This window comes from Lepidochelys olivacea, assembly GCF_965140295.1.
Source record: "Lepidochelys olivacea isolate rLepOli2 genome assembly, chromosome: 27".
Lineage (NCBI taxonomy): Eukaryota > Metazoa > Chordata > Testudines > Cheloniidae > Lepidochelys > Lepidochelys olivacea.
The window spans coordinates 13,807,124-13,832,203 of NC_140437.1; the positions used below are offsets into that span (position 1 = coordinate 13,807,124).

Here is a 25,080-nt window from a genome sequence, read left to right on the forward strand (position 1 = left end):
TAAGGCAGCCCTGCCGGCTTCCCTAACTTATGCCATTCCAAGCGCGCCAGGGCAGGGACCCGCTTTTTGTTCGGCGTCCTGCTGCATGTCTGGGGCCGGTAGATGCTACAGTAATGTAAATAATATTAATATGGGTCCTTATGGCAGCTGGGGTGCGGGAACGCCCCTGCCACGCCCTCTCCTGCTCCTGGGAAGATGGAGCTGCACCCAAGTGGTTAAGGTGATTGGAAGGGTTGGCCTTAAGGCACCGGCTGGCCTGTCCTCATCCCGTGATATTTAGATTTTTGCAGTAAACAGCAGGAGATCTCCCATCCTGTCCATACAGCCAGTTTTCTGCTCCTGTGTCAGGGGGAGCATAGCCAAGCTGGGAAAGACCTGGTGGGACAATCCCGGCCCACTGCGAGGCAAAGAGCTAGTCGCTCGCTGGAGGGTGCGATGGAGGATGAATTTGTCGCTGCACCTGAATTTGGAGTCGGGGATTTGTTGTCTGGGCAGAGAGCCACATTGCACCAAAGCGCCATGCCCAGGAGGCAGAGCCCACTCCGGCCCTGCCTAGGCCAGAAATCTGGGCAGCTTTCTTCGGTCTTTTAGCAGCTCAAGGAGGCCAGGGAGCTGGTTCCTGTGGGCTAGGGAAAGAGGCACCTGGCCGGGTTATTACCAGGACTGGAGCTCATCCCTCTGCTGGGATCCGATTGTAATTACAGTAATTTTCTAAGCGTGCTCTGCACAATGAGTGTTTAATCAGGGCCTGACTGCCTGCATCTCCCAGCTCTCATCACTCACTGGGAGGGCTCTTAAAGAGACAGGTCCCCCCCCACCCCCACCCCTTCAGCCGGTTGAACAGCTGTCCTGTAATTGGTAGACATATTTGAGCCTCCTGGCATGCAGCAGGGTGCAGCGATTCTGCTGCAGTGCTGGCCTCTCTCCCCGCTGGCAGGAGTCTGCATGATGCTCTAACGGGGAGGCTGCAGCGCCGCAGGGCCCCAGAGGCTGGGAGGGGTGCGGGGGGGGGGGAATTGGGCCTGCTGGTGGCAGCCAGGTGAGCTGATGCTTGGCTTGGTAGCTGGTTTCCTTTGAAAAACACTCACCCTAGCCTCTGCCGCTGGAGGCTGAGAAGACATGGGCCTGGGTCTGCCGGCAGCCCAGAACAGTCACTCTGAGGAAGGTGTGCACGGCCTCATTCAGCTCAGTGGGGTGTTGACTCTGAAGCCTAAGGGCAACTACTTTACATTTTTATCACACTTTCACTGCTGATCCAAGCAAACACGTGGGCAGAGCTGCGCCTGTGGGTTGAGCAGGAGTGGTTATCGCTCCTCCCATCCCCTGCAGTGGGGTTATGAGAGGGCACCTGCCCCACAGAGCACCTACGGCATGCAGCAGTTCTGATTCCAGCGGTGACACATCCGCTAAGCAGCTGGTGGCAGCAGAAGGCCTAACTCAGCCCTGCCCACAGTGAAGGGTGGGCTCTGGGGGGCAGGGGTTGGCCCTGAACGCTGGGTGCTTCCCACTCGCTGGAGAGCAGGGAGAGAGACCTCTTCTCTTATATTACAAGAGACCTTTGTTGAGGGCAAGGGGGACTTTATCTGCTGTGCACTCTGGGTATGTGCTCTCTGGAGACGGGGGGACGGGAGGCCCTGCTCCCTCCATCTCCAGCTAGGGTGACCAGACAGCTAGTGTGAAAATTGGGACGGGGGTTGGGGGTTAATAGGACCCTATATAAGAAAAAGACCCACAAAGCAGGACTGTCCCTATAAACTTGGGACATCTGGTCACCCTATCTCCAGCAGTGGGCGGGATGGGAGCCAGCAACGTTCTCAGCGCTCAGTCCCGGGGCTGGTGATTCCTCTGTACAGCAGGGGGTTGGCGTGAGGCAGCAGCAGCTTCCCAGGGGGCAGGTTCAACGCCAGCACCGGAGCAGGCAGGTGGCTTAGCACGGTGGAGGTAGCTGGCTCCGGCCTGTAATTCCGATCAGTCAGTGCCAGGCGCCGGGGGCTCCTCCCTCTCTCAATTTGAGCTGGCTGGCCGGTACATGTGCTACAATTTGTTTGCACAGACTTGAGACACAGCCAGGCCTCCTTCAGGGAGCTGGAAAGGATGAGCCTGGATTGCTTCCAGCGCTTGGATTGCTTCCAGGCAGAGAGGCTGGGGTGATGCCAGGCTTTGTGGGGAGTGGGGAGTCATCTCGAGAAGGCCTCAGCCACATGGGCAAAAGAGAGGTTACCTTGAGCTGCTCTGTGTGCCGGTCACATACCTGGCCTCAGCTTGGAGGCAGGCAGCAAGCAAGGACTAGGGCTTGGGATCCAGGAAGGAAGCCTTTCGCTTCCAGCACAGCGCCTGCCTGCAGCCCCTCTCAGCTGGCCGGTTCCACGTGAATCCACAGCTGCCCTGGCTGCCCGTCGCTTACTGGGTCTGCGGTGGGCACAGGCCGTGCCTTCCATGCCACTGGCAGCAGCGGCAAAATTAGTTTCCCTGTTAAAGAGACAGGCTCGTGCCACGAGGAACTCCGACTGGAGCAGAGGGCTAGGAGAGCTGGGGTCTAAATGATCCTCCCGCAGCAGCTGACCAGCATTCAATACATATACAAGCCCTTCCCCGGTGAAAGGGAACAGAACCTGCACCTCCCCGTGATCAGAGCCGCGTCTCCCAGCATACCAAGCCGTGTTCTGGAGCAGGACTGGAGCTCAGCTGCTGCTGTGGAAAACATCTCAGTGTTATAATGCCCCCCCTTTGACGCCCCAGCCCCTTTAATCACGGTCGAGCCCCAGTGCTCTCGAGTTAGCCTGACACCTGCACTCAGCTGGAGTCCGTTCTGGTTTGGTCAGGCCCAGCCGACAGTAGAGGGATTTTGTTCCCACCCTCCTTGGAAAAGTCAACAGATTTTGCATCCGGATTGATGGGTTTTCATGACACTTTTGCAGCACCTCTAGAAATAATTTTTGCTGTCCCTGAGATGCAGCCAGCTCTGGGGGTAGGCACTGTTTAAGCAGCAGCCAGGACTAACCCTCCCCCAGAGCGCTTGCTCAGGTGGCTTTCCCCCTTCCCCAGGGTCATTTTGTAGAGTTTCAGCCAGCGGTTGCCTAGGTTTGTGCCAGACGGTAGGTGTCAAAGGTAGGGGAAGCTGGGGCTCTTAGCTGCAGACCCCAGGGCACCTCTGGCCCCGGAACGTGACCTGTAGCGAGAGGACAGTGGGGAACTGCCTTTCAGTGACCACATGCTAGCAGGGAGGGGAACTGCCCCAGTAAGGCATTTAGGAGACTGTAGTTCAGTGTGTTTATCCAGCAAGCTTGGGAAGCCCGGTCGTGGCAGAGAGGCGTGAGAAGGGAAAACCCTAGGGCAGACTGTGCTCCGGCAGAGGTCTCCAAGCAGGGCAGCCCCATGCCCGAGCCAGCCGCATGCTGGGATTCTGCAAGCCTGGCTTCAGTACCCCCGCGGCTCAGGCTGATGGGGGCTCAGCTCACCCCCGGGTGCAGCCCACATGCCTCTTGGCCCCGTGTCTGCCCTGAGTTCCGCTGTGCCTGCGGGTCAAGCCTCCGCTGAGGGGGCAGAGCAGGGACAGCCCCCCCCACACCTGGCAGGGCTGGCGTTTTGGCTGCATCGTCAACCCCACCAGCTCCTGGCTGGAAGTTTCTAGATCAGAGCTGCAGGCACAGCTGCACCGTGTGGAGCTGTGCTCTCATGAATATTCAGGAGGCAGCCCCCGCCAATCGGCAGAGCGGCTACCGCTAGTGAGCATCTGTCAGGTTTTTTTTAAATGAACTTCTTTTGACATTTTAGATTTTCCCCTCTGTCGGCTTCATTTCCCCTTCCCCCCCGCCCCAACCCTTCGGCCTGTGAGGCGGGGACCACGCCCGTGTGAAGGGGGGGGGGAAGAAAAACCTCAACACAAGCGCCCGGGGAAATCGACCACCACCCAACTTGACTTTCACAGCCAGGCCCTGCGACCACCAAATTCCGACCGTCAGTGAAACTGAGCGTGGTACGGTGTCGTCTACCCCCCCGCTCAGAGCAGGCTCTGCTAGTGAATACGGCAGGCGCCGGGAGGGAAACGGACTCCAGCCTTGCTAAGCGTCGCGGGTTGCCTTCCTGGCTGCAGGGCGGCCCTCACCTTCCGCCAGCCCAGCCCGCAGGTCACCCACCCCTGCTGAGCTCTGGGCACAGAATAGCAGAGCCTGGCCACCGCCAGGTGCCCGCTCAGCAGGCAGCCTCTCTGCCGTTCTCTAGGGCCCTGCCGCTGGTCAGCCCCCTGCCGCAGCCCAAGGAAGGAGTGCAAGGACATAACTGGGCCTACGTCCTTGTGTCCCTCCCACCCCAAAGCCACATGCACGTGCCCCAGAAACCAAGCCCCTCTGCTCCCCGGCCACGCCGCTCCATCCCCTTTCAGCAGTACTAAAGCCAGCTCGGGCTGGGTCTCCTGACCAAGCGCCCCACGGAGCCCGAGAGAAGCAGGTTCTCTCGCCCTGCAGAGACGGAGGATAATACCGAGGCCCGTTTGTCCGGCCCTGTAGGAGCCTTGAGTGAAAGATGCCCTAGCAGGGATGTATTATTTGGGGAGCCCAGCCTGGAGGAAAAGCCCTTTCGCCCCCCTGCCCCCACACACACAGCTGCAATTGGACACTAATCAGCTGTCACAATCTAGTGCCCAGTGCGACAGACGCAGGGATGGTCTCTGATGGCATCTTACCCTGCCCCAAGCCTATTGCTTAAGATACATCAGCCCCATTCTCCACCAGATGTAAATCACCAGCACCCAGTAGCTCACATGCTTCACATTTATTGCAGGCCAGAGCACCTCAGCTCTGCCTTCTGAGCCAGGACAATGCCAGACGACGGGCTGGTGGAAAGATACAGGGAGCAGCAGAGTAAATGGACCTGATGGGCTGAAAGCAGAGAGGCCCTGGTGGAAGCTGCAGCGTGGGATTGCCCATTCTTTACTAAGGGATTCTTTCTTCGGTTCTGCTCCCTTATGGCTGGCTACAGGGATCACCACCCTTTGCCCTTCCCCTTTGCCCTCTGAGCCGTTAGGCAGGTCTGTGCTAGCCAAAAGGGTTGTTCTCCTGCAAGAAAGCCCAGCTTGAGGGGTGTCCCACACAAAAGGGGAGCACAAACAAAACCTTCTGGCCTCATTGTCCCACCACAACACATTCCCCCACCCCTGCTGCAATGGAGGAATCAATCCTGCAATATAGAGCCCCTAGGGAAAGCTCATTGGCTCATTCCAGCTGCACGCAGCCTGCAGGCCGAGCCGGGCTAGGAGTACCCAGGTGTGGAGGTGGTATCCATACCCAGCATGTGGGCTTCCGGCTCAGCAGCTGTTTAAATGTGGCTCTCGGATGTGCAAAGGAGCACCGCTCGTGCCTACGTGGCCGGTGGTTTTTCAGAGGGGAATGCTACCAAGACTGAATTCTAGTTCTAAGAACGAGAATTCCCTGGGCATTGCTGGGACAGCTGCCTGATCTGTTGGACAAGGAGGGACAGCAGCTCAGCCCAGGGATCCAGACAACCTCTCTCCTGGAGGATCTCTGCACAGATGAGCATCCGCCTCCATGACCCAGCTCCAAGGGGACGGAGGATCAAGCCAAGATCAAGGGAGCTGGCTTTTGTTTTCAAACAGCCCCCATCCCTAATACACACAGGTCCCCCCACAAGAGCATGACACAGCCCTGGGGAGTAACAAACTTAGGTTCTACTAAGCACTGGTTCCCTTTTCGTACAGCTCAGCTGTGTATTCACCCAGCACCTGCCTTATAAGAGGACCGTCCAGAGGCGGCAGGAAGTGGCCACAAGCTTCTGGGAGTAGAGGGGCTGAAGGTGAGGACCACATGCCATGCAGGGTCCCAATCCTGCACCAATGGGAGCCACTCAGCTGCCCTCCTCAGCTCTCCGCAGAGCAAGAGCCGCTGCTCCCAGACAGGGCGTACAAGATCGTTTGTGCTGCTTATTCCGTCTCCGGCTGCTTCGTGGGAGAATCCAGGCTATCCGAGTGGTTGTCTTCCAGGCCGAAGTCGCTCCAGCACGAAGGGGGTTTCAGGCAGCTCCGAACAGGGGGGCTTCCGAGACCAGCGCAGCTACGGAGAGAAGGCACAAGAAAGTCAGGAAGGAAGAGGGGTTCAAGGCAAGATGCACCGCCCCAGCTGTCCAGAGCTGCACAAGCACCCTGCCCCGTGTAACAGCAGTGAGCCACTGGCAGAGAAGTTGTGTGAGCACCTCGCTCGTTCCACCCTACCCCCGGCTCCTGTGAGTGCTGGGGCCAAGCTGACAGCAGCATGAGGACCCGAGTGCTCTGAAGCCTGGCCCCCGACCCCAGCAATCCTGGGAGGAGCAGCGGGGGGGCTGGGAAAGTTGCCCTACTCCAGATCCACCTCTGCCCAAGTGCTCCCACGGAGCGGGGAGAGAGCAGCAGGCGGCTTCCTTTCAGCCACCTGCCCCCATCTGCCTGCAGCCGCTTCTCCAGGCTTCCACGGGGGCCTCTTCCGCAGCTGGCCCAAGGAGGAGGACAGGTGCAACTTGCTCAGCCAGCCAGCAGCTCCTCTCCTCCAGCTCCGCACGCCCCTGCACCCTCCTCCGCTTCCAGGTGCCCCATCCACCGAAAACAGCACAGAGCCCTCTGCGAAGAGGGGAGGGGAGGGGAAAGAGATGGGTGAATCCCATGGTGCGGCCAGGACAGGTGTTGCCAGAGAGGGGCTTAGAGCACGGGCAGCTGAGCCGGCGAAGCATCTAGCCTGCCGAGCTGCATGGATACCTACCCGTCAGCCCAGCTCACCGCGCCCATTCCAAACCCTTCGTTAAACCGGGGCGGGGGCTCTCTTAAAAATGAGTCTTGGGCTGCAGCCCGCCCACACCTCCTCTCCTGCTATTTAAAACCAAGAGTGAGAGGCTTGATATTCCGAGCCAGAAACTGATCCCCCCGGAGGAGCACAGGGACACAAGGAATCTCAGCTAGGCCTGGACTGAGCCCACCCCAGGGTCTTCCTAACTGGTGGGGGGGACCCAGCACCAATTAAAGAATTTGGTTAATTGGCAAGGGAACACACAAGCAATGCAGCTGGATTCATTTGCCTCCACAGTGGCTTACAGCAGATGTTCAAGGAGCCTAGGCACGACGATCTTGTCATGGCTCTATTCACCTCCCTTCCGGTTTGCCAGGGTGAGAAACGCATCTCCACTCCTCCAGGAACTAGGATTTTGCACAGCTGCTGGTGCATAGGAGCCTCTGTGCTCGGAGGGCAGCGGAATACAAAGTATTCTCAGCACCGCCATACCCTGGGGACAGGTGCCTTGAGGTCTTGCAAGAGGCCGCACGACAGCACTTCTCTATTAAATGGTTGCTCAGAGGTGAGGGGGTGGCTCCCCCCACATCACACAGGAGGCTTAGAGAGATTCTACTCTTGGTGCTGCAGTAGAGGGGCTGAGGGTGAGGACCACAGGCCATGCAGGATCCCAATCCTGCACCAACTACCAGCTCCCTGACCCAACGACTCCCCCCTAGAGGAGAGGGGCAGCTGGCAGGCTGCAGAAACCGACTCACTGAGTAATGGAAATTGGTACAAATCCTGAGCACGAGACGCTTCTCCTGTTACAAGATTACCACTGGGGCCACGGGTGGGGACGCGCAGGAGCTTGTCTGGTGGTGTCCTTTCCCCTTCCAGGATCCCTCCCCTCCCAGAGGGTGCTCGGGTCACAGGATCCCTCCCCTCCAGCAAGGAAGGTGGAGGCGACTCCCCCCGGGCAGAGCCACGTCAGCCACAAGGCAGCTTTGCCACTGGAGAATGACCATCATTCCTCACCCGTGCCAGTCTGAGTTGCTCAGGATACGGTCTGGGTTTGCCTTGGGCCTAAACCAGGATGTGCGAGCCCGGCTGTGCAGTAGGGGAAAGGCCAAGGGAAGTGGGTATTAGATGAGTCAGGTGCGGGCTCCGCATTCAACACAGGGAGCATCAGGAAAGCGGCGTGTGATTGTTTTGGTGCCCAAAGGGGAGCTGAGCCCTTCGGATATGCGGCCCCCATCACTCCAGAGCGCCAAACCTTTGCTCCTGATGAAAGGATGCGCCAGAGGCCCCTGGTGAGCACAGAGCAGCGATGGGACTCTGGACTGCTCCTTCCGGGCAGATGGAGCACGGCGGGGAGAAATCCTCCAAGCAGGCCGTGACGAGTCCTGGGGCGCTCAGGAGCAGATGGGGGCTGGGGATTGTGTGAATTAAAGCCACGTCCCTATTTGGATGTGGTGTGTTCTTTGGGAGGATCATACCAAGCACATTAGACCCCACTTGGTCACAACAGCTGATGCAGTGGCTAAGTTGCGGTAAGGCCCATAGCCACTGCCTTGTCTGGAGAGGGCAGAGCCAGGTTCCAACTGATCTCCAGCTCCAAACATGGAAAGGGGCTTGATTCTTAGCCTAGTTCCAGCTATCGGTCTCACTGCCAGCAAGCCCCTCAGATGGCTCCCAGTACCTGCCGTGGAGTTCTGCCCTAGCCCCGAGCGCAGGGCGGGTGTCTTCTTCCTGCACCCAGCCGCAGTTAGACATGGCGTAGCGGAGGATGGCGTCCGTGACGGTCAGGGGGCTCTGGCCCTGCATGCATGCCTCGATCTCTGGCACCGACAGCTGGCTCTGCAGGAAGAGATGCAACTGGCTGTCTGACAGGAGGACCACGTTCTGCACCACCCTGGAGAGAGACAGGAAGTGAGGGGACAATGCAGAATGCGGTATAGTCCCCCAGGCCTGCGTACCAGCCACAGGGGCTGGTAGACAGCAAGGGCAGGGGAGGATCCTGCTGAAGAGGATAGGGAGCATTTTCCTGCTCCCCCCCCCCCAAAAACTAACATTACCCTCTCCCAGCTCAGGCTCTCTAGTGGGAACACTCTTCTCTGACTCCAGACCACCACCACCCTCAAGCCTGGGGGAACGGAGCAGTTAGGCAGTCTTCTTTCCTCCTGGGAAGCAGGGCTTTGGAGCGAAATAGCCCTTGCCCCAACCCATTTTAGGCACCAAGCGAGCCGTGTGGGAGAGCTGCATCCCTTCCACTCACTTCTCCAGGAACTGCTGGAGCCCCTGTCTCCGTTTCTCAATGAACTCATCGGTGCTGCCTGCAAAGAAGGTGGATTTCCCTGGCAGCTCCGGGACAGGCCTGAGGGAACAGAGCAGAGGAAGGAAACGGCTCGGTATCCAGAGACGGAACAAGGTGCCATGGGACGGACCTGGTGGGAAAAGCGGCTCGGAGCCAGCCTTGTGCTCTTGCCGTTTGCACGTTTTCTCCCACCGCCAACCTTGGGCGATTGTAGAGATCCTGGGCCCAGGAACAGCCAGCATTTCCACAGCTGGAGCTTTAGACACCCTTCCATCCCCTGCAAGCGAGAGGTTGCCCAGCGGGGTGAGCGCTTTGGGTGCCGAGTTCAAGGCCTTTGTTTAGGCATCTACTTTGGTGCTGGGCACTCGCTCACGCCACATGACTGGCCCCCGGTCACAGTTACTAGAACCCAGCTCACCTGACTTAGAATCTGTGGGTGCAGCCAACCTTTTGGGCCAGTTTCTATTTCCCCCGCTCTCTTCTGCCTACAGTGCCTTATCCTACGGAGGGTCAGGATACCCAGCACCTCTGTGCTAAGGGGAAGTTGGCATCTGGCATCAGGGAGGCACAGGAGGAATTTCACACTCACACTAAGCCAGCGTTTTTCTGGAGCTGCTTCCTCAGCCACACGAACTCACGGTACCGTCTGCGCACGCACGAGGTCTTGGCAGTAAAGGCCTTGCTGTTGGTCTGTGAAACGAGACGCGGGAGGAAGGGAAAGATCAGAGGCAGCTCCCTGTAAGATGCCCCAGGGGTGTGGGGTCAGATCGCCCTTCAATGCCAGCTCATTCTTCCCATAAGGTCCTGCTGTCCTGTGCTCCCAGGGGAACGTTCTGATCTGAACCAGAACATGGTATTAAGTTGCAAGCGGAGGGTCCAAGCCAATCTTTTGATGTCAGGAGAAGCAACAGGACTTTACGTGCAAACGAGTTGGGGGACAGCATGGTGTCATGGCCTGAACATGGAGCTGAGAGCCTGGAATGGCTCTAATCATGACCCCAATCATGACCCCAACTCACTGCTGGAACCTGCTCCGACACCAAGGGGCTAGGGATCATTTAATTCCCTACATCAGGGGCTCTCCACCTTTTCCTTTGTGAGGCCCTGCAACATGCTTTAAAAGCTCCACGGCCCAGCTGTGCCACAACTGGTTTTCTGCATATAAAAGCCAGGGCAGGCGTTAGGGGGCAGCAAGCAGGACAATTGCCCGGAGACCCTCACCACAGGGGGCCTTGCAAAGCTAAGTTGTTCAGGCTTCAGTTTCAGCCCCGGGTAGCAGGGTTCAGGGCCCCAGGCTTCAGCCCCATGTGGCGGGGCTTTAGCTTTCTGCCCTGGGCCCCCGGAAACCTGCTCGTGACCCCCCCCCCCCGGGGGCCCCGGATCCCTGGTTGAGGGCTACTAATCTAGATAGGGGCCTGCAGAGATGGCTTTCCTCATGGGTAGGAGTCAGAGATGATCTAAAGATCAACTAGTTAAAGCACTGTACAGGGCTAAGCAAGCTCCCCAGACCTGAATCCTGCCGAAGGGGCTGAGTGGACCATGCTGGGATTTGAATTAGTTGGAGTGCAGCGGCCCTGGGGCTCCGATTGGCCAGCACCCTGCACCGTCTCAGACACGGCTGCAAAGTGGTGCCAGATTGGAATGTGGCGTTTTACACCTTTTCACGGGGGAGAGGTGACAGCATGGTGCCGCGTCAGGCAGGCCTGTGCTGCTCAGCTCCATTCCTATGTCCCCCCCCGGAGCCGCTCTGCACTTACATGGAGGAAGATTTTATAATCCACGTAGGAATTCCAGGAGCCTTCGTTCTGGAGCCGAGGGTCCTGAACACGCACCGTGGTCAGCTCCTGAGGGCAGAGAACCTGTTGCCGAACTCCAAGGAGATGTTCACAATGGCCCCATCCCGAACAGCCTGTCCCTGACTTCCTGTCACCCAGCTGTAACCCACAGCTGGTGGCAAGGTCTGCAAGTGGCAGGAACAGGCAAGCGGTGCTGCCTTTGAAAGGCTGGGTACTGACCTCAGCAGCACCAGACTTTGATGGGGAAGTGTCCCAGCCATACTCTGAGGTTCGTTCTACCCAGTGATTCCCCCAAACTATAATCCTCCCACCCCATCCTACCCTTAAAGGCCCACACTGCTGCTGCCATGCTAAGCAGACAGCGCCTGCCCTGACCACTCTGACTAATCCCCCCACCTGACCCTGTAAAACACTTTACGTTATCCCCCTGGGTACCAGCTAAGGGCTGCCCACCTCTTCCCCGTATGTGTACCTCCCGCTTTGCTAGCATTAAGGTGCTCACACTAGGGTTCAATCTTTGACTGAATTCAAAGGCTCCATACATCCCCCCAACCTGCCAGCCCCCCAAACATGGAACAGGAAACGGCAGAAACTCGGGAGAGCCTTACTTCTTGCTCTTGATTCTCCAACATCCTACAGCCAGAGCCCAGAGGGAAGCATCTGTCCAGATGAAAACAAACAGACCCTCAGTTAGACGAAGCAGAGATGATCCTAAGCTACACGTGTGCCTGGACTCATTACAGGCTCACATGTTCAGTTGAAGGTGATGCCCCCCTTCCCAGTCCTTCTTACTCTCCACACCAGGGTCCCCCAATCTCCCCCCTGCTAGAGATTCTGTACCCCCTCCCCCTACACCAGGGTACCCCATTTTCCCCCTGTTTTGCCCCACAGCTGTGTGCACCCTTCTTCTGCTTCCCCCCATGCCAGGGTCCTCCATTCCTCACCTCCATGTGCCCGTCCCCTTCCCCCACCATTGTTACTTCTCTTGTGTCTGGGAGATTAGTCATTCAGGGTGTCAAGGTGCTAACCCATTGGGAGGGCAGGCAGAGCGGAGACAGGGGTGGCGTTCTACTGAAAGGCGGTAATGGGTGCCATCAACTAGTTCTTTGATCTACAGCCCATTTGCAGAAGTCTTGAAGCTGTGCATCTGCTAAAGGGTTGACAAGGGCTCTGTACAGCCTCCAAATCAATATGGTTCCCCCCATGGATGCCTAGAACCATGTGGAATTGATCAGATGCCACGTTCAGAAGTTACCGGAGTACAGACGGAGGCCATCAGATTGAGCGCCCGGCCTCACAAGCTCAGCCAACAAAGGTGCTGATCTCCTGCAAAGGGAGTTCCCCCACCATAACCCGAGTACTGCATCAGAAAGGCTACAACTCCGGCCAGCTCTACGCTACAGACCTACGTCGGCTTCAGCGCCTCACCCAGGGGGTGTGAAAAATAAACAACCCGAGCGACGTCGTTATACCAACCTAACCCCCGTGTGGACAGCGCCGTGGCGACGGGAGAGCTTCTCCCGCCAACGTAGCCACCACCTCTCCGGGAGAGGGATTAACCGCGCCAACAGAAGCTCTCCCATCGGCCAATGAGCGTCTTCACTGAAGCGCTAGAGCGGTACGGGAAGACAGGTCCTCGGAGAGGCTATCCTAGCGGCGATGCTCAGCCTTCCCCCTCAGAGAGAGAGCCAGGTTCAGGTCTGAGCGTCCCAGCCCAGCAGGGATCCAGAGGCCATGCTCCCACATGTTGTAAGGAAGCTTGTGTCTGGATAAGCAATAGCACCCACTGTGGCTCAGGAGACCTACAGCTGGCCCGTAGCAACCATTCGAAAACTGTTGTTAAGCTCAGTCAACCTGTGGAACTCCTTGCCAGAGGATGTTGTGAAGGCCAAGACCATAACAGGGTTCAAAAAAGAACTAGATAAATCCATGGAGGTCCATCAATGGTTGTTAGGCAGGATGGTCAGGAATGGTGTCCCTAGCCTCTGTTTGCCAGAAGCTGGGAATGAGCGACAGGGGATGGATCACTTGATTATCTGTCCTGTTCATTCCCTCGGGGGCACCTGGCACTGTCCACTGTTGGAAGACAGGATACTGGACTAGATGGACCTTTGGTCTGACCCAGTAGGGCCACTCTTATGTTCTTATGAGAACATTTTACCTGTGTAGCACCTCTCATCCCAGAGCACTTTCCGATCTCTCTGTGCATGGCGCCACTAAAATGCGGCCAGCTCTGGGGGGGGAGCGGGGGGGGAAATGGTAGCCAGCTGCTGTACAGCGCAACAGTCACAGAGGTTGTTTTAAGCAAAGGCCCTTTCACAGGAAGGGTGACCCAAGATCTTTGGCCACGCAGGGCAGAGAGGACCCCTGCTTTTAAGGTCTAGTTCAAAGAGCCTGTGTGGACTCTGTTACTCTACCTTGGAAAGGTGGAGGGTTGAATCAGCCTCACTAGATTTTCAACCTGTGCCAAGGAGTGGGAAGGATATTTCCCCTCCAAGGTAACTGGTACTTCTGCCAGCCAGTCTTCCTTTACAGCTAGGTTACATTTCTAGCCAGAAACAGCCTTTTTTCCTCTGTGTTTGTACTTTGCCTAACACAATGATGTCCCGGGTGCTGCGGTAATACGCAGCGTAAGAAATAATTGGTGATCAGACAGGACGTTAGTTCAGTTCTTCAAAAACCGAGAGAGATCAGTCGAAAGGACAGGTAAGTTCCACCCAGTTCTCCATACATTTTTGGCGGTTTCAAGACCAGCCCTGCAGGCAGAGAAATGTAAGCCTGCCCTTTGGATTCATTAGGTCCTGAATGTGTACGTGCACAAGAGGATGGCTGAAGATGGTCTCAGCTTTTGCTAGACCTCAGAGGAAGTTATCCTCTTAAAACAGCTGCAACTTTCATTCACTCCCCATGCTGGGAACTTGATTGATTTTTGCAGTTCACCATAATAAAATCTCAACCCAGCCTAGCAAACATAAGAACGGCCATACTGGGTCAGACCAAAGGTCCATCCAGCCCAGTATCCTGCCTTCCGACAGTGGCCAGTGCCAGGTGCCCCAGAGGGAATGAACAGACCAGGGAATCATCAAGTGATCCATCCCCTATCGCCGATTCCCAGCTTCTGGCAAACAGAGGTTAGGGACACCATCCCTGCCCATCCTGGCTAATAGCCAATGATGGATCTATTCTCCGTTAATTTATTTAGTTCTTTTTTGAACCCTGTTATAGTCTTGACCTTCACAACATCCTCTGGCAAGCAGTTCCACAGGCTGACACTGCGTTGTGTGGAAAAAATACTTCCTTTTGTTTGTTTTAAATCTGCTGCCTGTTAATGTCATTTGGTGACTCCTAGTTCTTGTGAAAAGAAAAGGAGGACTTGTGGCACCTTAGAGACTAACCAATTTATTTGAGCATGAGCTTTCGTGAGCTACAGCTCACTGCATCCGATGAAGTGAGCTGTAGCTCACGAAAGCTCATGCTCAAATAAATTGGTTAGTCTCTAAGGTGCCATAAGTACTCCTTTTCTTTTTGCAAATACAGACTAACACGGCTGTTACTCTGAAACTAGTTCTTGTGATCACATGGATGAGATTGTGGCAAAAAAAGGGGCAAACAGAGATCCCATCTTCTGAAGCTTTACAGCCCCCCTACCCCCAGTTTTCAGTCTTATCACAACTTATTTGCTTCAATATCCTGTTTTGCCAACACCAATGGAACCTGAGGAAGGATTACACTTTAACCTGTGTGGTGGAATCCAAAAAGCCAGCCTCCCAAGTTGTCTTGATAAGCTATACAGTGGAGGCAGTGTCATCTAGTGGTTAGAGCAAGAGACTGCGCCTCTATTTCTAGCTCTTCTGATGCACTGACTCACCTGGAGCAAGCAGCAGAACCCTTGTGCCTCACCTTCCCCCATTTGTAATTATATTCGTCATTTGTGCTGTGGTCGTACACAGGAGCCCATCAGAAACCAGACTCCATGGTGCTGTAAACACAGATAGCAACACCCAGCACAGGGTTAATTTACCTTTGTAAAGTATTTGGTAAGCCCTGAATAAGAGGAGCCAAAGGAGACCCGTGTATTATTAGTCACCAAGCTTTAGCAATTAAGTTACATAGCAGAAATATTAGCACAGTACCGTCATACAAACCACTTCCTTTACTGCATCCCTTCAGTAATTCCAAGTTGTACTGGATGGCATCAGTTGATCTGATGCACCATTAAATGCTTCTGACTTAAGCTGTTTGCAATACCTGTTCTACAACATAATTAGCTTTCACTCTCAATAGTTTGAAGAGAAACAGATACAACAACAAATGGTGGCAATCGTCCAGCCAGTGGGACCCTGCAGATTTCAGAGACAAGGTTCTTAAACCAGTTCAGCTTGCTTTATATATTGCAGACACATCTGGGTCACTCATTGGGGCAGCTGGAGGGCTGAGCCTGCCCAGGGCATCCTGGCTTCACCTCTTCCAGCTTGATTGTTTGTAGACTGTTTTTGAGGGATGGATTTATGGCTTTGTATGCAGTGTTGTTGTAGCCATGTTGCTCCCAGAATATGAGTGAGACAGGGTAGGTGAGGTAATATCTTCTATTGGACCAGTTTCTGTTGGCGAGAGAGACACGAGGTCCAGGAAGTGTACTCAGCGTCACAGCTAAATACAAGGTGGAACAGATTATTTAGCATACTGTAGGAAGTTAGCATATATTTCAAGAGACCATTCAAGGTGAAGTGACCCATTTACACCTCTCCTGTCATAAGGGGGGGAAATCCAGGATACACACTTTAACACCTTCAAGGTGGGTATGGGAATATCTTTTATTGAGCCAACTTCTGTTGGTGAGAGAAAGACACCAAACAAGGACACTCCGCCAGAGAAGTAGATCACATTCTGGAACATGAATGTGATCACTTTTGGGGACTATGTATACCTTCACGTCAGCGGCGCTGCTATGGTACCCGCATGGCCCCACAGGATGCCAACATTTTTATGGCTGACTTAGAACAACGCTTCTTCAGCTCTCATCTCCTAACGCCCCTACTCTACTTGCGCTATATTGATGACATCATCATCATCTGAACCCATGGAAAGAAGCCCTTAAGGAATTCCACCATGATTTCAACAATTTCCATCCCACCATCAACCTCAACTTGGGCCAGTCCACACAAGAGACCCACTTCCTGGACACTACAGTGCTAATAACCGATGGTCACATAACCACCACCCTATACCAGAAACCTACTGACCGCTATGCCTACCTACATGCCTCCAGCTTTCACCCAGACCACACCACATGATCCATTGTCTACAGCCAAGCTCTAAGATACAACTGCATTTGCTCCAACCTCTCAGACAGAGAAACACCTACAAAATCTCTATCAAGTGTTCTTACAACTACAATACCCACCTGCTGAAGTGAAGTAACAGACTGACAGAGCCAGAAGAGTACCCAGAAGTCACCTACTACAGGACAGGCCCAACAAAGAAAGTAACAGAACACCACTAGCCATCACCTTTAGCCCCCAACTAAAACATCTCCAGTGCATCATCAAGGATCTACAACCTATCCTGAAGGACAGTCCTTCACTCTTACAGACCTTGGGAGACAGACCAGTCCTCGCTTACAGACAGCCCCCCAACCTGAAGCAAATACTCACCAGTAACCACACACCGCACAACAAACACACTAACCCAGGAACCCAACTCTGTCCACATGTCTATTCAAGGGTCACCATCATAGGACCCAATCAGATCAGCCACGCTATCAGAGGCTCGTTCACCTGCACATCTATCAATGTGATATGTGCCAGCAATGCCCCTCTGCCATGTACATTGGCCAAACCGGACAGTCTCTATGCAAAAGAATAAATGGACACAAATCAGATCTCAAGAATTATAACATTCAAAACCAGTCGGAGAACACTTCAACTTCCCTGGACACTCAATTACAGACCTAAAAGTCGCAATTATTCAACAACAAAAACTTCAAAAACAGACTCCAATGAGAAACAGCAGAACTGCAATTAATCTGCAAACTGGACACCATTAAATTAGGCTTGAAATAAAGACTGGGAGTGGAGGAGCGATTACACCAACTAATTTTAGTATTATTTTCCCCCTACTGTTACTCACACCTTCTTGTCAACTGTTTGAAATGGGCCACCCTGATCATCACTACAAAAGTTTTTCTTCTGTGGATAACAGCCCACCTTAATCGATTGGTCTCGTTAGAGCTGGTATGGCAACCCCCATTTTTTCATGGTCTCTGTATCTATATCTTCCTACTGCATTTTCCACTACATGCATCTGATGAAGTGGACTTTAGCCCACGAAAGCTTATGCTGAAATAAATGGGTTAGTCTCTAAGGGGCCACAAGTCCTCCTCGTTCTTTATTTTGGAACGTGCCACTCCAATGCCCTGAACCTGCTTCAATACAGAAATAAAACTCACTCCAACCACACAACCCTATCTGTCACCTACCACTAACACTGGAACCCATACTGGGTATTGTCAAACAATTACAACCTATACTCAATGGGAACCACATCTACAAAAAAAATCCCTCCTGAACCCCTCTTCTGGCCTTCAAAACACGCCCCCAACCTCTCCACAATCATCATCAGAAGCAAGCTCCCCACACACTAGGGCTCACCAACTCGAAGCAGCACCAGATCTCACCAGAACAACAGATGCGAAACCTGTAGACATATCTCCACTGTTACAACGATCAACACTCCTCACAACACACCTTGCAAGATCCCTGGATCCCACATATGCCTATCACAACACATGGTACACCGCCTCCAGTGCTAAATACTCCAGCAACAACTAAGTGGGTGAACCTAGAATCACTATGCTTGCGAATGAACTCGCACAGAAAAAAAAAAAAAATCATACATGACTAAAACACTGTCACTTGTGGATGACAAGGGAGGTGGTAGAATCTCCTTCCTTAGAGGTTTTTAAGGTCAGGCTTGACAAAGCCCTGGCTGGGATGATTTAACTGGGAATTGGTCCTGCTTTGAGCAGGGGGTTGGACTAGTTGACCTTCTGGGGTCCCTTCCAACCCTGATATTCTATGATTCTATGAACACTTTTCACAAAGTGATCACTCCATATCTGACCTCTCAGTCCTCATCCTCAAAGGAAACCTGCACAACACTCTCAAAAGATGAGCCTGGGGGCTTAAATCCATAACTTTGCTAGATACTAAAAATCATGAACTGAATAGCCACTGGATGCTCACTATAACAATCTCTAAAACCCGCTCCCCCGCCCCCCTGCTTCTTCCCCCATCCCATGACTGGAGAGGCGTTAGGCCACTTCACTTCACACCACAGCCGTGTCACTAAAAGCTGCGTAGTGTAGCCATAGACTAAGCTGGAAAACTCATCTCTCTCACCAACAGAAGTTGGTCCAATGAAAGATATTCCCTCACCCCCACCCACCTTGCGCTTTGTGTCAGGCTACCCAAACTGAAAGCTTCCCTCACGCAGGAAAAGTCCCCTTCCACCTATTCCTAATTTACCAGGCTCGTTCCATTTAGGTCCCTAAGTGAGGGCCAAATTTCCAGAAATGCTCAGCACCTAGATACTACAATGGGAGCTGCTGGGTGTGCAGTAGGTCTGGAAATATGGCCCCAATTTTGAGTGCGGGCCATCGGAACAAACAAGGCCCTGCATCCACAGTTCTCCCCCGAGGGAGAGGATGAGAGAAAGAACAGGCCACACACACACACACGAGAGATGTTAGTCACAGCACTTAATGCAGTAATGGAAGGTGCTCAGACAATAGAACCGGCACCAGATGGCTTATCCCCTATGTTCCCTCTCCTCCCCAGAGATGTATGGTTAACAGTATTGCACACATAAAGTAGTTTAAAAGCATCAGCCCTGTTCTCATAATCTCATAAGGCCAGAAGGGACCATCATGATCATCTAGTCTGACCTCCTGTTGGCTTAGCTAGGTTAGAAACACACAGAAGGGGAAGAGGAGAATCAAAATGTGCCTAATGGAATGGCACAGAATTGGAAGGAAGAAGAATTCAATTTTCCAGCAACTGAATGGCAGAGAGGACACAGCCTAGCTCATGTGCCCAAATCAGCCAGGAGCCTGAGAAATAAGAGTGAGGGAGGATCAAGACAGATATTTAGGACTCGTCTACATGGGAGGTGATTTCTGATTTACTCCATATGTTGATACTATCTGAATCAGCAATGGATTACGCTCTGGTTCAGAATAAAGCAGTCTTACTCTTATTCTGCAGGGGTTCTCACAACAAATTTTGCCGCTCTGACAATTTTTCCTAAAATACTTAATTAACTTTAGGAAAAACAAATGATATGCACATATTCATATCCAAATCATTGTAATTAATTTAGGAAGGAGTTGGGTTTTTTTGCAGACTCAATAATAAAAATAATGTACAGTTGTCTCTATTCTTTACTGGAGCTAAACAGAATAGAAAAACAAATAAGGTGCTTTGCACGTTCTTGTATTTTTTCTTGTTTCTTTTGCTTTTTGGGTGGCTTTTTTTTTTTTTAGACTTGCTAGCTACTAAGTCTGCTGTGAAAAGTGATATTAACACACACACAAATATCACTCTTCACAGCAATCTTACTCAGCCCTGGCAATCCTAGGGACAAATTGAGCCCTGGATGGAGAGGTGGGTACGGAAGCAGCGGGAGCCAGGAGCAATGGGGCACTAGGGGGGGCAGCGGGGGCCAGAGGTGATGAGAGGGGTGGCGAGCTCGAGGAACAGAGCCCAAAGTCCCATGGCTGGAGCCTGCAACCCCAGGGCTGAAGCCAACTCCAGCACCCCGGGAAGGTGGGAAACTCATTGACTGCCTGCTCCTCCAGCTTGTGTGTCTCCAGAGAGGGACCATTGTTTTCCCCCCCCCCCACCCCAATAACCACCCAGAAGGCCATGGCTGCAAGAAAAGCCCCTGGTGGCTGCATTTGAGAAACGCTGTTCTGGAGTAGTCACACATGGAGTTAATCAGGAAAGTTAATCTATTTGAAATCAATACCCTACCTTATTCCAGAATAATTTTCAAGACATTAGAAGAGGCAAGAAGGGAGAGAGAGACCTTTCGTGTCACTCTGCACAGTGAATCTGGACCTCTCGGAATTGCCTTTGAAGACCTGGTTACTATGAGCTTTAGCCTTTGCATTTCCTCTGATATTCCTTAAGACCCCCTGCCTAACGGCTTTAAGGAACGTGCTTCTGTCTGGTGCTCCCTTGTACGTTAGAGATCAGGAAATACCCGACAGTGCCTCTGAGACCCTATGTGCACAATCAGAAGACAATGTTATATTCACAGTGTAGATAGGATCTTAACCCCAGTCGTCATTGGCTGTGGAACAGCACTTTGAACAGCCAGAAACATTGATTTTAAGCATGGATTTATCCCTATTTGGACTCATCTACAACAGACTGCTTAGACCGGGGTTCTCACAAGAAAATTTTTGGTGGCTTCAGAGTATGGCCACCAACTCTTTCTGGTGGCCACTCTGGCAATTTTTCCTAAAATACTTAACTAACTTTAGAAAAAACAAATAAATATGCACCTATACATGTCCAAATCATTGTAATTTATTTATGTATTTTTTTTGGGCAGACAAAATTATCTACAGTTGTCTCTATTCTTTACTGGACCTAAGCAGAATAGAAACACAAATAAGGTGCTTTGCTCTTTTGGTTGATTTTCTTTTTCTTTAGACTTGCTGGCTAGTAAGGCTGCTAAGTGAAAAGTGATATGTGTTATTACTTTTCACAGCAGACTTACTGAGCCCTGGCAAGCTGGGGGAAAATTAAGCCCTGGATGGGGAGATGGGTAGGGAGGCGGGAGGGTGCAATGGCGATTGGGGGTCTATTGGAGGGCTAGAGGAGGCAGGAGGGGTCAGGGCGATGGTGGGGGATGAGCCTGGGGCCAGAGCATGAAGCCCTGTTGCTGGGGGAACGAGCCCACCGCCACAGGGCCAGAGCCTGCCATCCACCACCCCAGGGATGAAGCCTGAGTCCCACCCCACCCCCAGGAAGGTGGAGAACTCCCACTGATCATCTGCTCCTACAATGTTTGTGGGGCTCCAGAAGGGGGCAGGGACCAGTGCTTTGCCCCCCTGCCCATCACCATCCAGGAGGCTGTGGCCACACAAAAAGCCCCTGGTGGCTGCATTACAAAAACTCTAGCTTACATGGCGCAGAAACCAGTTTTTGCTGCAACTGTGTTTAAAGAGACAGATTCAACCTAAAAATGCTTAAAAACATGCTTTTTTAAAAAATCTAGAACCTCTTAAATTAGAAGTGAATTAAAATACCCAATTTGTCACTCTGCTCTTTATTGTTTGGTGGATTTTTCAGGGGGTGGGGGGAGTTAGGAGGTGCATTTGTCACCTTGGACAAGGAAAATAAATGAAATAGGTTTCAGAGTAGCAGCTGTGTTAGTCTGTATTCGCAAAAAGAAAAGGAGGACTTGTGGCACCTTAGAGACTAACCAGTTTATTTGAGCATAAGCTTTCGTGAGCTACAGCTCACTTCATCGGATGCATAGCTTTCAGTTTTGTTTGTAGTCAGTTTCGCTTTAAGGTTCCAAAGGCTGAAAAATTTCGGTCTCAGACACTGCCAATGCATTTTTATATGTTTAAAGGCAATCTACAAAGAAAGTTGGATTGCAACTTTGAGTCATGTCTCTATTCAAAATTGCACCAGAACACACTTAAATTTATAGAAGCAAAGTTCAAATTGGATTATCTTAACCTGGTTTATGTAGATTTAGCTTAACTGGATTCCTTGCCATCTTTAATTTGCATGAAACAGAGGTGCCAAATCTTGTGATATTTGGAATTTTTCTTAAAGACCCAGCTCCTGGAGTCACGTGACAGTTTGAGCTTTAATTTTTTGTAAAAGTTCCCAGCCCTCATGGTTGTGGAAAAAATGCTTTAAAATAGGACCCTTACAGAGACAAAAACCAGAAGCCAAATAAAAAACCCAATATTTATTCTCTGAATCTCATAATTTTTAACCTGATCTCATGACTGACTCATGATTTTTAAACAATTGTGGGTGACCATGCTGATTAGGGGTGTCTTCACTAGGTTTAGCTAAGGCAGTATTTAAACTGATTTAAAATTCAAGTAGTGCACCCTTGAATATAGGCTAGGCCTTCGTTTTTGTTGTGAAGTATAAAAAGTCAGCTCCACGCCCCTGAAAAATTTAAAAGTGACTTATTTTTGCCTTAAAAATAAGGAACACTGGTTTGCCTCTTTTGCTGGAGAAGTTCCTAGATGACTCAAATGTCTCCTTGGGGATGCTCATCCTCTTCTTCCTCATTATTTTACAGGATGTGCTTTCCTCCCAAGTGTTTGTTGAGTAAATGTTTCAAAATCCTTGGGGTTTTTTAACGGTCTGAATAAAAACGTGACCGCCACCAGCACTCTCTCTTTCTTCACACCGCGTGCAGGTCTTAGCCTCATCTGTCTAGAAATCCACACCAGTAATCTTGGTTACTGGGGTATCAAGACTCCAGTCAGCACAGAGACTTCCAGGTTAAGAGCTAGAGAAGACCTAGATTGCCAGGGAAAATCTTTTGGGTTGGCTTTGCAGGGAAAGAAGGGAACAAATCCAGTTTCATTCCTCCTTGTGCAGGTCATCTTTAGATGAAGCTATTTTGCACAGGATTCTCTTTTAAACTGTGTAGATTTCAAAGACAGACTTTACTCTCCTTTGACTCTCCCTTCTAGTGAAGGAACCCTAGACTGATCCCTCCACTGCCCACATCCATCTAGACATCCAGGGCCAGAACTTACAGGGCTCAACACTTCTTACAGTTGGAACTAGGTTTTCAGAAGAGCTCAGCTCTCGTTTAAGCACCTAAACTAAGGTCCAGGCTTTCAGAAGTGCTAATTGTGACTGACTGACACTCTCTCTCTCTCTCTCTCTCTCGCTCGTGTCCTAACTGCATTGAAATTGGAGGTTTACCATTGACTTCAGTGGAATTTGAAATCACTTCAGGATTTCACCCACATTTCCAAAAGGTCAGCAACCAACATACTGAGCTCTTTTAGAATCTGTCCTCAGACTTGCCCCATACAAAACCCCGTAACCTGTGCTTTAAAAAAAAAGCACCCAAAAGTTACTATAATACTGGGTTTTTTTACATATATTTGCAGTTGACGTGGACGAGAACCGAGAAGGCGGTTTCTATCTGAAAGCATTATATACATTCTATTATTTCAATGCAACATCCAGGACTCCACTCACCCGGCTATCCTGTTTAGCAGGCTGAAATTTTAGCAGCCCTGGTAGACTTATCTCCTGGCAATGCTATGGGCAGGGAAGTAGCAGGGGCCCATGGAGTGGGTTTCATAGGCAGAGCCAAGCAATTACTCCCCATGAGTCACAACAGGAGCAATGACAATATGTTGCATTGGTACAGTAACACAGTGTCTCTAACTGGCCTCCTTTCTATTTGTGTGGCTTGGGTTCTATTTATATACGCTGCCTACCCTACGCCCAGAGAGGCCCGTGGGCAGTCTCAGCCCTCAGCTGACCAGCTACGGGGCAGGGTGGGGGCTACATTCCAGGCCAGCTGCAGAATTTGAGAGATGCCCCCGCCCCTTTGGAAAGAGAACAATCCACCCCTCTCCCCCGCCCCTTTGAACATGGTGGTTCCCTCCCCTACCCAATGCCCCCTCTCTTCGGACATGGTTCCCTCCCCTCCCCATTTCACCCTCTCTTCTCCTTCCCCCCCCCCCCCCGACATGGTTCCCTCCCCTCTCCTCTCCATTTCACCCTCTCTTCTCCTTCTCCCCCCCCCGACATGGTTCCCTCCCCTCTCCTCTCCATTTCACCCTCTCTTCTCCTTCCCCCCCCCCCGACATGGTTCCCTCCCCTCCCCATTTCACCCTCTCTTCTCCTTCCCCCCTCCCCCGACATGGTTCCCTCCCCTCCCCTCCCCATTTCACCCTCTCTTCTCCTTCCCCCCCTCCCCCGACATGGTTCCCTCCCCTCCCCTCCCCATTTCACCCTCTCTTCTCCTTCCCCCCCTCCCCCGACATGGTTCCCTCCCCTCCCCTCCCCATTTCACCCTCTCTTCTCCTTCCCCCCCTCCCCCGACATGGTTCCCTCCCCTCCCCTCCCCATTTCACCCTCTCTTCTCCTTCCCCCCCTCCCCCGACATGGTTCCCTCCCCTCCCCTCCCCATTTCACCCTCTCTTCTCCTTCCCCCCCTCCCCCGACATGGTTCCCTCCCCTCCCCTCCCCATTTCACCCTCTCTTCTCCTTCCCCCCCCTCCCCCGACATGGTTCCCTCCCCTCCCCATTTCACCCTCTCTTCTCCTTCCCCCCCTCCCCCGACATGGTTCCCTCCCCTCCCCTCCCCATTTCACCCTCTCTTCTCCTTCCCCCCCTCCCCCGACATGGTTCCCTCCCCTCCCCATTTCACCCTCTCTTCTCCTTCCCCCCCCCCCGACATGGTTCCCTCCCCATTTCACCCTCTCTTCTCCTTCCCCCCCCCGACATGGTTCCCTCCCCATTGCCCCCTCGCTTCCCCCCCCCCACCTTTGGGTATGGCTCCCTCCCCTCCCCACCTTGGACATGGTTCCCCCCCTACCCAATTCCCCCCCACACTTTGGACGTGGCTCCCCCCGCCCCCCAACACTCACCCCCACCCTTCGCAGACCGCCCCCTGCGCCGAATCCTCACCTCTTCCCCCAGGACAGCGGTCGCCAGTGCCGGCGCGGCCCCTTTAAGAGCGGAGGGGCTCGGCTCCCGTTCCCTTATAGCCGAGCTCCCGGGCTCCTTCCGGTGGAGCCAGGGGCAGGATGGGAGATGTAGTTCTACTCCTAGGCAGGACGTCACCCACCCCACCCTGTAGATAGGCTGGCGAGGAGGAAGGAAGAAACTAGGATGAAAGTGAGAAAGAATAGAATGAGAAAAGGGAAAGAAAGAAAGAGGCTGGTGCAAACAAAAAAGAGGCTAAGAAGACAGTGTGAAGAGGAGGAAGAGAAAGAAAGGAGGGAAGGACAGGGGGAGAGAGAGAGATGGGGGGGGGGGGAAGAGAGCATAGGCGAGACTGGGGTCTGGGTGTGTTGGAAGGTCCTCACCCTGAGGAAGAGGCAGAATCTGACCTATGCACCTATTTGTGGAGGTCACCTGGTGCCCTGTATATACAACAGCCTCACAAGAGGACAAGGTGGGTGAGGTAAGATCTTTCCGTTGGA

General features: G+C 52.7%; 1 protein-coding gene across 7 annotated transcripts; it reads right to left on the minus strand.

Moving 5' to 3' along the window:
- Positions 1–4,755: 4,755 nt before the first annotated feature.
- Positions 4,756–24,655, minus strand: SNX11 (sorting nexin 11). Of its 7 annotated transcripts, none has more exons than XM_084615766.1 (9): positions 24,563–24,649; positions 14,993–15,460; positions 14,728–14,838; positions 11,468–11,519; positions 10,821–10,907; positions 9,653–9,753; positions 9,025–9,123; positions 8,449–8,661; positions 4,756–6,065 (listed from the first exon to the last, which is right to left on the minus strand). In XM_084615766.1, exons 4-9 carry the CDS (start codon positions 11,489–11,491, stop codon positions 5,936–5,938), a joined length of 654 nt encoding a protein of 217 aa, XP_084471892.1. In that variant the 5' UTR covers positions 11,492–11,519; positions 14,728–14,838; positions 14,993–15,460; positions 24,563–24,649; the 3' UTR covers positions 4,756–5,935. The 7 variants fall into 7 exon arrangements, with proteins under 7 accessions (XP_084471892.1, XP_084471889.1, XP_084471891.1 ...); XM_084615763.1 differs by having other exon boundaries at positions 14,993–15,509; XM_084615765.1 differs by lacking the exon at positions 14,993–15,460.
- Positions 24,656–25,080: the final 425 nt, after the last annotated feature.

Excerpts from the sequence above, each read along its gene's own strand:
- SNX11 (XM_084615761.1), bottom strand. The coding sequence starts at position 12,442 with ATGGGAGAGCTTCTGTTGGCGCGGTTAATCCCTCTCCCGGAGAGGTGG. Across the intron at positions 9,754-10,820 it reads ATTATAAAATCTTCCTCCAT|ACCAACAGCAAGGCCTTTAC; the intron begins GTAAGTGCAGAG and ends CTCGTTTCACAG. Across the intron at positions 9,124-9,652 it reads CAGAAAAACGCTGGCTTAGT|GCCTGTCCCGGAGCTGCCAG; the intron begins GTGAGTGTGAAA and ends CTGTTCCCTCAG.